Raw genomic sequence first — 13,077 nt, 5'->3', positions numbered from 1 at the left:
GACCAAAACAAAAACAATTTTCCTGTACAAACGATGCCTTAATTTTTTAAAATTCGGTACCATTTAAAACCCATATTTAGGCACACGTATACAGAATTTTCCCAGGGTCAAATATTACGTTTTCAGATGTATATCTGTGTGGTCTTACTTTTGGGTAATTTTCAGCAAAATCTAATGGTCGGAAAAAATTCTATGTACTGGAAAGTGCTATTCTGGGCCATTTTAACCCATTTTGACACCCTGGGGATGCAACCAGAATTTTTATCAAAAATTTGGAAGTGTTACATTTCCTCCCTTGGGTAGTTGTAACTTCATGCAGAATTTCAGAAAAATGTAATGAGTGGTTATTGAAAATTTTGGGCATAAACGGACGAAGGTGAATTTTAAGGTCCAAATCTGATTAAGTCAGTGGACCAATAGCGTTTGTGATATTTTTATATTAAAATTTCTACATCTCCCTAACCGTTTATCTATCTTTCACTCTCCTTCATTTTTCCTTCGCTCGCCTTCATTTTTCCGTCTATCCTGCCTATTCCTTATTTTTTGTTTTAATTTGTCGAAAAAAAAAATGTAATTCATTTACTGGAGCTTCCCCTTTAAATAGAATCTTACATTTATTACTCTTGGACAACGCCGAGTACAACAAACTCAATGATATTCCTGGTGCCGGATAATTCTGTTTCCTTTACCTGTTTACCCTCAAAGAATAATTTTTTCTTTTTCTAAATTTTAGTTATGTATATCTGGGACAATGCTGATGAAGAAAATATAAACTTTGTGGGTCTTTAGGTAGTCGTTATGGACTTCTAACTGGACATACAAAAACGCGCATAGACATCACCTTTTATATAATAGATGAACTTTAAAAAATGTGACTTGTTGAGTCACTTATTGAGCCAGATTGAGAGAATGTTTAAATCAGGACAAGTTGAGTTTGCAAAGCCAGTCAAATAAAAAAAAAAAAATGAAAAAAATCAAACCTATTTTATTAAGTTTATTTCTGCCCACAATGTCCTACTTCCTCCCTCTTTACAACTACTGGTGAAATAATATTATTGCTGGTGATGATATTTCCTTTTGTGCACTATTATAATAATGTCTTTCTTTTCTGTATTACCTGTGACTGTTTCTCTTAAATGAAACCCAATTGATTAAAGACGTACTAATTTCTACTTATGTTTTTCTTTTGTCTTTCAGCAAAAAGTTACCATGGGTTTCTGTATCGTCGGCCTCAAGATTTGTTATCACAGCCGATTTATGACAACAATGGTTTGATTGTAGGACTACAGTCAGCTGTAAGTTGAACGACAAAAATTTATTACTCTTTCTGTTGTATATCTGATTAAACTCCTCCTGCTCCAGATTTCATATCTTCTAAATCTTAAGATTTCTATTTGAATCCAATATGGCCATTGTCTTATGATTTAAAAAAACTTATTTAATTCAACTGGTATATTTTTTATTCTTGAGTGTTTCAAATTGATTGAAAGTAAATTCGAAATTTACTTAGTTTTCTAAATCATTAGAATTAAACTTTTTTTTTTCAGATGAAGACATCTTAACTCTAGAGTTAGCTTTGTAGTTTAACTTGATTTAGAATTTTCATTTAACCTTGAAAACTGATATGAAAATGAGAGCTGCTGCTGATTGTGTATTTAAAAAAATATTAACTAGTGGGAGGGGGGCCTGGTCGTAAAATACGCTTAAATATATTTTAATTCATGCAGCTTTCGTATTTATTATTACAAAGCTAATTCTCTATTGAATATATATATATATATATATATATATATATATATATACATATATAATACTGATTTTTAAAGTAAAAACAATTACTAGGGTGCCATCAGCTAGAATCAAAACCAAAACATTTAGCGCTCCGGATGCGTTCCCTACTGTTTGAGCTATTGTCAGGAAGATAAAAATTTAAAAGTAAACCCCTTCAAGCCCTGAATGAATTTGTGCATGCACAAGACTAATAGAAATATGTTGGCAAGTTGAAATAAACATTTTGCATTTCAACTTGCCAACATATTTCTATACGCGTTATTCATCCATCCAAACAAAGATTTTACTCGCTATAAACCATCCTTGGCATGGGATTACTATTTCCTGTTATTTTCAGTGTTATGTGATCAATAGTTGGGGAATTTATTGATTATTTACATAGATTAATATCACATGTAGTGAGAATCGCTACATGTGATATGACTACCACTCAGAACTGATCGTTAATCTACCCTCTATCTGTTATGCCACATGTTTACAATAAAAAAATTACTTAGATCTATGCAGTGCTAGCTGACTTTTGTGGATCGGAAAAAAAGGTTATAACTTGGTATTTAGTAAAAACGAAATATATTGAAAAGAAAATGCAACAAATACAGAGTGTGCGTCTAAGTGGCAAGTATGTGTAACTTGTGTATAATGCCGAGAGGTATATTCCCCTGATTTTTATAGTAAGAGGAAGAGTTCATTGTTATCCATAATGTGGACACCACAACAGTTAAGCCTCTCCTTCTTTACCCAAAAAAATGAATTTGTGTACATGCTAATTGAAGTGAGCTGGATACACATACTTTCATTTTTATTTGATAGATTTTGCTAGATTTCCCAAAATAAGAAGAGTTGACTTTTCCATTCTTAATCTAAAATGGTTTCTCTCATAAACGACAAAATGATGAGAAGTTTTTGTCATAAAAAATGAAAGAGTTGATGATGGAAGTAAATTGTTATTGGAATTTAAATTGCAAATATTTTGGCTGAGATTAAACTATTTGCTTCATGGGGATTGTTCACAAAATGCATTAGACTGGAAACGTCTTTTTACATCTACATTTAGCAAGGTTACCTAGTGTTGTCCGAGATCTTGTATAAAAAAGAGTAGAGGAATAACAAAAAAGTGTGTGTAACATCCTTTTTTTTAAGCATTCACTGTCCCGTTACTTTTTAAACACATCTCTCCCTACGACTTCCCCCCTCTCTCTCTCTTTCTATAATTCATGCGAAAACTTTTGCAACTACTTCAATATCATAGAAACAAAGAAATATCACATTATCTTCTCTTTTTTACGGTCCCAAGTGCAGAAGTTGTTGCAGCAAAACATGAAAACTAGAGAAACCGTTTCTTGCTTCGATAATTTATAACTTATTAGTAATAGGATGTTGACATCTTAGCACACTCCAGTGTGTTGATGAGACTAGAAACGTCAGTGTTTGGGTTATAAAATAAAGAGTGTCGGTATATGTTAGTCCAACTGCCAAGTACATATAACTAGTGTATAACTTCAAAGAGGCATATTCTCCCAATTTTTATAGCAAACTAATGGTGGTACCTGGCGTTGCCCGGTGTGGAGAGAACAGAGCCCTAAAAAATGTTTCAAACAAAAAAAAAAAAATTAAATTATTAGGGGAGTGTGTCCAAATGAAAGCAATTATCTGATATGATGGTGAAAACCAACAATGACCAAACGTCCATCGTTTTCTGGACGTTCCCGGCCTGTGGGCCGAGAACTGCTCATTAGTTTCATATCAGTTTTGCTTTTATACGAAAAAAACAAACAAAGCAAATCAACACATGAGAAACTGAAATAACAATAATTTTGTAAAAGACGCTGTAAATAAATCTAGATGCGATGCGCGTTTGCAAATCGTAGATATTATTATCTAGGGGGTATATAAACACACCTAAGCGATAGTGCCCTTTCCTCCCGAGAAGCCCGGTGAAAAAAAGCCTTTCTTGGATATACAAAAATGCGCGCACCGCATTTGGTTTTGATATATATATAGATGGACGAGTTTATTGTTATCCGTAAAGTGGGCACCATAGCACTGATGAAGTGAGAAAAATCTAATGTCAAAATAACAAAACGTCAAACCGAATCTGTGTCTCGGTGTCTCCACTCCATCTCAGATACTGTGAAGGAAGGAGGAAGGTCTACAAGCCCCTAGTGTTTGCACTGCAACTTTGTGAAAGTTGCTCTATTGACTGGCATGGACGTATATGATGGCTGGTTGCAGCATTGAATTTATGATTTTTGTTTTGGTGTTCCAAAATTATCTTGGTCATAATTTTCTCTAAATGTGGCAGACATTTTCTTTTTTGTGTGTGGCGTTTAGGGGGTTTTTGGTGGGGACGGCAGAAAACTGGGGAGAAAAAAAATAGGAAAACAATAAACAGACTAAAATTGAAAACACTTGACAGTTAAACAACGATCAATATGGATGGAAAAAAAAGTTAAAAATAAATACAAACAAAAAATAATGTCTCTAAAAATGACTCTAATTTGATTGGATGGTTTTTGCTGTGATTGGGGAAGCTAATAGTAAACTGATATTCTCTTTCTCTCTTCATCACAACAACAACACACACTGTACTATTTTAAAGTGTATATATATATATATATATATATATATATATATATATATATATATATATATATATATATGCACACACACACATAGGGTGAAACGTTAAAAATTATCGCCATAGAAAAGACAACATGATTCCATTTCCGTTTGATGAAAACCGGTTTTCGTTTTTTGTTACAGACCATCTACTAGTGTTATATTATACCCTGTAGGAGATAGCTATTCATTTATTTGCTTGGTGTGTTTCTTTTATTTACTTATTTAACTTTCTTATCAGTTCTTATCAGGCTCGTGATCGTCTAGTTAAATGTCTATGTGTGTGTCAGATTATCTATGTAATATGACGGATGTGACGTACCTGCTTCTGCTTTGCTACGTTCACTGTGGAGGACTCTTTATCGGTCATATTGGGAGTTGATTCTGCCAACCGAAGACAAACGCACGCCAAACAAACAAAAGATGATGATTTGTTTTTATTTATATTCTATTCCACTCGACAACTATTATCTTAGCAGACTGGAGTGGACTGGTGATCTTGGCATACGAACAAACCATTTTGAGGAGACCTTGATCTCACATGATGTTGCCTCTGTCGTGTCTAGGAACCAATTCAACTAAAATATAACTAAAATTCCCCAAACCGAAACTTTTGACACATCAGATCCATCCCCATCTATCTAGTTTTCAGGTGCAAGTTTTGATAGGTCATAGAGTTTAATTTATGTCAAATCATGACACCCTGACCCTTCATTGCACCTGAACAGGTTCACTGACCTTGCTGTTTTTCATTATTATTATTCTTCAGCTAGACAGATAAATGGATATATATATATATATATATATATATATATATATATATATATATATATATATATATATGATTGTTGAGCTGGATTAAATCCGACGATATGAAATAAAATGGAGATGGAAGGACCTGGATACTCAACGTTTCGCCCGATTTATGCGGGCTTCTTCAAGAGGGATGGTCATTGACGAGAGAGTCGGAGGATTGCGGCTATATATAATGATGGGGGAGAGCAGCGTGTTTTCCTTATGTAAATTAGATGTCATATATACATGTATATACATTTTTTTTTTTTTTTTTGAGAGAAGAACTAATTAGAGTAAACTAGTGTATTGGATTACGTCTAAAAGATAAAATATCGTAGAGATTAAAAATTGCGTTTGGAAATATAGCGGTGATAGATTAAATAAATAAAATGACACGAGATTACGAAAGAATCTTTTTTTTTTTTTTTTTTTTTTAAATTAGAAATAATTGAATTGGGATAAAATAGCGCAGTAACTTAAAAGATGGTATCTAAAAATAAGAATAGGTAATAAAATGGAGTCTAAAAATAGATAATGATAAAATACAGTAAATAAGTAAAATAAAAATAAAATTAAGTGAAATTACGATTTTTTTTTTTTTCGCGTTTAACCGGTGTCTAAGTTGTTTTCTTTGATAATTATTTTCGACAGAAAGGGAGCAACGTGGAAAAAACCTTTTCTTTGCTTAATTATATTGCTGGAATGGGAGATTATAGCTGACTCAATTAAACGTCGTGTGGATCTGTTATGTATGTGTTTAAGGAAAGTTGCTTTGTTAAAATCAAAATGGTGGTCGTTTTCCATGATGTGACAAAATATGGCGTTGAGTGTATTGTTGTTTTTTACATCTCTTTTGTGTTCATATATTCTTTTATTTAAATTACGTTGAGTTTCTCCTACGTATATTTTTCCACAAGCAAGGCAGGGTATGGAATATATTCCGGCTTTGGTGTTAATGTTGGTGTTAGTTATAATTTTACGTGTTAGATCCCTAATTGTTAAAGAGTTTAGTTTTGTTATTTGAATGCCTGTCTTATTTAGGTTCTTATATATTGTGTCGTTGTTTTTATTAGTTGGTAATGTTAATTGTCTGTTGTGTATCTGGCTATTTAAGGAATGGTTTCGGTTTCGGTTATGGTAAATTTTTAGTGCTTTTCTTTTTGTATTTGCGGTTTCGGTTATGGTAAATTTTTAGTGCTTTTCTTTTTGTATTTGCCAAAAAATGTTGAGGGTATTGCAAGTTCATGAATGTACGTTCGATATACTCAAATTCTTCCACGATGTATTCTTCACTACATATTCTCAGGGCCCTAAGAAAAAATCCTATTAGAATACCTCCTTAAATAGCGAAACGTTGAGTATCCAGGTCCTTCCACCTCCATTTTATTTCATATATATATATATATAAAGATACATAAAACCCGATTCTGAATAATTTTCTAACCGGCATTGCTCGGCAGCTGCATAACACTAGTTGGCCAGTTGTGTGCAAATCTCAAGAGTAATAGAAGCCTTCTATAATGTCTGACAGTGACACAATGTTCAATGAGCAAATTCAGAGATGCGCCACTGTAAAACTCATGCTCTCTACTGATCTAAGTTATGACAACACGATCATTGCCAGCATCTTCAAAATGCAAATCTGGATGGTTCAACGCTTGAGGGCACAACTCAACAAAGTTTCCTTTTATGGTCTTTTGTGTTGTTTCAAATTAGAGCCACATCATGCCACCTCATATTTTCAAAGTTGGCTTGAAAGTCAACAGCAAAGTGTACTTCGATGTTGATCCCCTGATGCAATCAGGTGGCCACTGGCAGACTCTGGGTGTGGCAGCAGGACTCGGTGCTGCCCCACTAGTCCAAAGAGACCCAGGCTTGTCTTCAGAAGAAGTGCTACAATTTTGTATCCTTCTCTTACTGCCCCTCGTTCTTCCCCGACTTGAACCCGTTGAACTACTTTGTTTGGTCATCCATTGAAAACATCACTAACATGACCACCATCCACCGAGTATTCACAGAGCTCCACTGGCAGTTGTGGAAAAGGCATGTTCTTTGTTCCGGACTTGTATATGTATATAAAAGTGGCCTTGTCTGTTGACTAAACTCCTCTTTCAATATTTAGTTTACAAACTTGAAACACGACACGTGGGAGATTTGGGCTTGTGGAACAAATTCAATTTGATCTTTAGTCAGTAAAAACAACTGCTTTGGAGTCCAAATTTAAAAAAATTGGCATGCATAAGTCGACTTAAAGTATTTTTGTACACATGTTCAAATATACATTAATACATTAAAGTCGGTTCATTTTTAATTATTTCTTATTCACCTGATGATAGCTCAAATGGTAACGAATAAGGCTGGAGTGCTGAATATTTTGGTTTTGATTCTAGTTGATGGCATTCAAATCATTTACTTTTTTTTTACTTTTGAAATCACTACTATATATTGGGTACAATATAATAATCAATAGAATATTGGCTCTATAATAATTAATAAGAAATCTGCAAAAATCAAAATATCATATTTAAGCATATTTTATAATTGTGCAACACTGGGCGGCCTGCTATATAATAAAACTTTTATGTGTTTTATTTCAATTGATAAAGTAAAGTTAGTTTATATCTATGGTAGTAAACTATTGATCTATTATCTTTTTTTTTTTTTTTTTCCAATTTTCTTGTCATTTTACTATGAGTCTAGTCGGATGGTCTTCTACCTGTGCAATGATAAAACTTCAAACTTCTTAAATGCACTTGTGATGTTAAGCTTTATAAAGTGTTAACTTTGGTTAAAATCGAAGTTCCTTCTTTAATGGAGGTTTTTACGATTATCGATTTTTGATGCTTATCTGAGGTATTCCGATACAAAACCTATCTAAGAACGCTCCTAGACACAAAATAAAATTGTGTGAAATTTCATAAAAATCGGCCTAGCCGTTTCAGAATCCATAAGGAACGATTTCACACACATAGACAAAGTGCTTTTTATCTATAGGTAGTGATTAGTGAACGAGAGAGGATTGTTCTAGTGGTTCCAGAGATGGTGGAAAGAAATTCAATACAATTATTTTTTTTTTATTTAATTGTAATTCATTACTGAGATGAGTATTATTTATTAATTTATTTTATTGCGGACTATTATCCTCATCTTTCTTAGATGTTTCATGACGTTTCGGTCAACTATTCCTCTGGCCTTCGTCAGGTGGTAACCGCGGCGGGATAGGAACTTCGAATCTCCTAACTGCATTCTCAGCAATTACTGCCATCAATAGTTGTTGTCGTCTCTTTTTGGCCAATAAGCCCGTGGCATAGTAGATAGAGACATTGAATCTCTATGATTCTAGGTGAGCATTGTCTGAAGATAGCGGTTTCAATCCTACCCAAAGCCGGCCAGAGGTTTACTTGGCCAAAAACGTGGTGAGATGACAACAACTATGGATGGCAGTGATTGCTGAGAATGCAGTTAGGAGATTTAGAGTTTCTATAATAATTGGCTGAAACGTTGTGAAACAAAAATTAAGAAAGATGAGGATAATAGTTCGCAATAAATTAATAAATTATTTTATTTATTTATTTATTTTTTTTTACTCATGTTTTCCCCTAACAAGTCATATCACCACTTGGAAGTAAAGGGATACTAAATGCCTAGGAAAGATTAACAAGATGTTGGTTTATGTTATATTTAAACTTCTACATATCAGTACAGTCAGGGAAGTAGGTAGCAGGAAGGGAATTCCAAAGTCTGGTTGTTCGAGGGAAGAAACTATTAAAGCAGAAAGTTTTTTTATTTTGTTGCTCAACGGGTTTGTCGGGATGTCTGTTGAGGAAGCACAAGTGCAACAAGTTCATCAGAGCATATTCCATTAATATACTTGTAAAACAGGCACAGAGGTGCAACATTGGAGCGACGAAACATGAGGTTGGAGCTTAGTTGACAAAGTGGGACCTATTAGATAGAGGACTCTTTTTGGATCCTATCCAAGAGACTCGTGATGGATGCACCAGCCCAGATGTGGTAGCAATACTCCATGCTTAAGCAAATGGTGGCCTTGTAGAAGAACAGGATACTCTCAGGTGTGAATAGTCTTCAAGCACAATAGAGGCAACTAACCTTCTTTGCAGCAGCCTTTGCAATGTCCTTAATGTCTTTGTTCCAGTTCATATTGCTCATCAATGTTAAGCAGAGGTGTTTAGAGTTGTGTACATCCGTTCTTCCTTCGTGCATCTTATAAAATATTGTATCATCAGCATATTATTTGAGTAAGAAAATAATATTTATTTATAATAAAAATGTATAGAATCTAAAACATTTTGGATACTATAGTTTCACGTAAGTGTTGGAGATATTTGTCGAGTTGGTTTAGTTGCTGAAGCGTCTCTTTCAAACAAAAGAATCCCATTCAAAATCTTCCAAGTTTTACACATCATATACACACACACACACACACACACACACACACACACACCAGCAGACGTACTCGTCATTGACTTGATTAAAAAAGCCTTCGTAAATGGACTCCGATTTATGAAAGATTATGAAAAGCAGGTGGGTGTAAAGGGATAGGTTCAAACTTTTGCAGTATCAAAACCAAAGCAAGTTCCCTCAAACAAATATGCGGGTGCAATAGTGGGAATCTTTATTGACACAAACATTTCAACATTAATTAGGATTCCGCATTAGAAGTGACCTCCATGGAGCCCCACCTCTGTTGGTGTGAATGAACAATGTAAACCGTAGAAACCTCCCCTTTCCCATGGTAAGGTTATCATGGCAAGTTTGGTAGCTCTACGTCAAATGGTCTTAGCCTGCATAGAATTCCCATTTATCATTTATAAGTGCAACCACTGGGGCCCACACCCTTTTTGTAAGGTGGCTGGTGTAACTCATCACCCCCCCCTCCCTGTGGTGGATTATCCTGCCAAATTTGGTAGTTTGACATGAAACAGTGTGAGCGTGTATAGGGTCCCCCCTCCCCGAGGCTCTGCCCCTGTTGATGAAGGGTGACTTCATCATACCCATTTTTCCTCCTTGATACCTCTTCTATCCTTCTATGTGGTCAGTTTAGTATAATAATAAACCATATAGGAGTCTATTTGTGTACGGACAGACACACACACAGACATTGAGCTCTCTCTCTCTCTCTCTCTATATATATATATATGGATTGTCTAATGTCTGTGCCTCAATTGTGCGTTTATTAGTTATTAATTCCCGTCATTTTCTTGCTTGGTGGCCTGAAGGTAATGTCTTAGCAAATGGAATCAAAAGGTGACTTTGTGGCTGGGTTTGAATCTCCCCACTGGCAGAAATTATCAGCTCTTAAACTGATGACTGTGTAAGAATGAAACACTAGTGTCTGTAGGTATAAAAGAATAATTATGTAATTATATTTATATATATATATATATATATATATATATATATATATATATATATATATATATATAGGGTATAGAAAGCAAAAAGGGGGGGTTATGTGACGGGAGATATATATTTACAAATAAATACACATTGCTCCTTATTATAGAGTGGAAGATTTTTTTTTTATGATTTTTGGTTGTAAGATTTCTTCATGGAAACCAAACAAAACCAAACAATTGTCTGGAAATTTATCTAACTTTCCTGAAATCAACAACAATATAGATTTTTTTTGGGGGGGCAAAAAAAACAAAACAAAACAAAAAAAACAACCAAACAAACAAAAAACAACAAAAAAACAAAACATTGTATGTTATTTTGCTATGGATGCGCACGTGCGTATGTCTTGTTTTTCAGGAGAACAAGTCATGTTGAAAATAAACTTTTCTTTGCTTGGTTGAAATCCTATTTTCAGAAGGTTCATTAAATTCTTCAGTGCTGTCAATCAAATGCTTAGTGATATCGATTCTCCCTCTCTCTCTCGTTAGGTGTTTTAAATAACTAAAAATACAAAACAATCTAATCACTGGGCATCTTTTGTTTTGTTTTGTTTTCAATATTATTCGAATTTTAGTTATTCTTAACAAAAAAAAAAAAACATTAAAAAAAATTCTCTCTTTGGAAGAAACTTGATCCGCCATTTATTTATTTTTTTCCTATTTTCATTGTAAATATTTTAATCTTTTTAAAAATGTTACTTCTCTGATTTCTCTGTACTTTTGGGAGAATTGCCATAGACCTATCTCCACGGAAACGTTATTTAACAGTTTGATCTTCTATGAGGAGCTGCATTGACTTATGACCTTGAACCAAACTCAGTGATGCCCAGAAGCTATACATATATTTTTTGTATTCTCATATCTTGTTGAACTCAGGAACCTGCGAGGATCAGTGGCATAGTAGGCAAGGAAGTTGTTAAGAATTCACATGTAAACACTCTTCTCTAGGTTGAAGGTTCAACCCTCAATCTGGAGAATACCATAGCGATATACTTAGGACTTCTACCCATTCATAGCGGATGGAATGAGAATATGCTACTGAAACAAAAATGTAGTAGGCAAAAAAAAATAAATGTTCCGTCAGCAACAGTACAACTTCAAAATAGTCAATATCGCCCACCTCCAGAAGAGAGGGAATTCCTGTCCGTGATAACCGTGGTAAAAAAAAAAAAAGAGACACACTCCAATCGCCAGAAACACCCACACACACAATTTGCAGGACACTGCCGACTCGTCTCTAGCCTCCTGCTTTTATAGTGGCCGGGAATTATTCATTTGCATAATCACATGAGAAAGAAACGTGATTTTCCGAGAGTTGCATGAGGTAAACGCTAATAAAAACCCCTGGACGCCATCTTGGAATTCTCTTTTTCCCCCCCAACCGGTGACACAACAGACGTACCCGAGGTAAGCTCTTTTTCCCCTCATTTTAGTTATTGCTACTTCTGCTACAGCTACTCCTTTGGATTAAATAAAAGGTTTGCTTTTCGAATTCTTTAAAGATTCTAGAGTCTGACAAGATACACCTGAAGAAGACCAGAGATTACATCGACCAAAACGTTATGAAAAGAATACTCAAGATGAGAACAGTAGTCTAAATAATCCAAAATAATACGAACTATCAGTCCTCATCTAAAAAATTCAGTAAAAAAATATGTATATATATAAATCTAATCTAATTGTGTAACTGTTTAAAATAATAAGCAGTCTGGATTAAGGACCCAAGTCAAATTTATTTCATTGTTACATTTAAAATAGTTTGTCGAAGATTCCCAAATGAGTTCAGAATCACTATGAAAAATCAACGAATCATTTCCTCAACAAAATAAAACAAAAAATCTTTGCATGAACAAATAAAAAAAAACAAATAAAATTTTATCATTTAAAATGTTCCGTTTTCCTCTAATTTATGTTTAAAATCCAGCGTTCGAAAACTGTCATGAACATTTACAGTCGATATAATTTGGGGACACAAGCATGTCAAAACATGTAGGAGAGAATGCCTACCAAACACTAAACTCAAGTGTTTAAGGTCTCTCTGTACAGGGGTTTGTCAGAAAAACCTGGCATGAGGATACTTTTCCCCACAATAAAACGCTGACTAAATATTCGATTTGAGGCCCAAATGCGATCTTCTCGGTAAGTGATGTTACCTCAAGTAATAGCATGAAATCGAATACTCTACCAGACTAGATGAATTCTTGTTCTGGAATCCAGTAAAACAAAGAGACCACAAGAAAGATATACTATAACATATTTAAATGGTCGATTGGGATGGAGGCAATTTATGTTCTCAACTCCTTTAGTGTTTGAGCTATAAAGGAGAAATTTAATGAAATATTCGAAGATCTATGTGTCTCTTACAGCATACAGAGATTAAGTGTTAACTTCAGGAAGGCGGCCGCCTTGATCTCTGAGACCTGACTGAAGTAAAATATATATATATATATATATA

The 13,077-nt window shown here is 34.2% G+C and overlaps 1 protein-coding gene across 1 annotated transcript in view; it reads left to right on the top strand.

The window, feature by feature from the left end:
• The window catches only part of LOC145292865 (uncharacterized), a 773,000-nt gene that overhangs the window by 692,150 nt on the left and 67,773 nt on the right, over positions 1-13,077 (top strand). Inside the window, exon 3 of the mRNA XM_080138974.1 lies at positions 1,198-1,295. Coding sequence (XP_079995100.1) covers positions 1,198-1,295 — 98 coding nt within the window. The remainder of the gene's footprint in view (positions 1-1,197; positions 1,296-13,077) is intronic.

Source organism: Euprymna scolopes, chromosome 14 (genome assembly GCF_053919585.1).
Source record: "Euprymna scolopes isolate OS-2025 chromosome 14, ASM5391958v1, whole genome shotgun sequence".
NCBI lineage: Eukaryota > Metazoa > Mollusca > Cephalopoda > Sepiida > Sepiolidae > Euprymna > Euprymna scolopes.
This window is presented reverse-complemented; position numbering and strand designations above follow the sequence as displayed.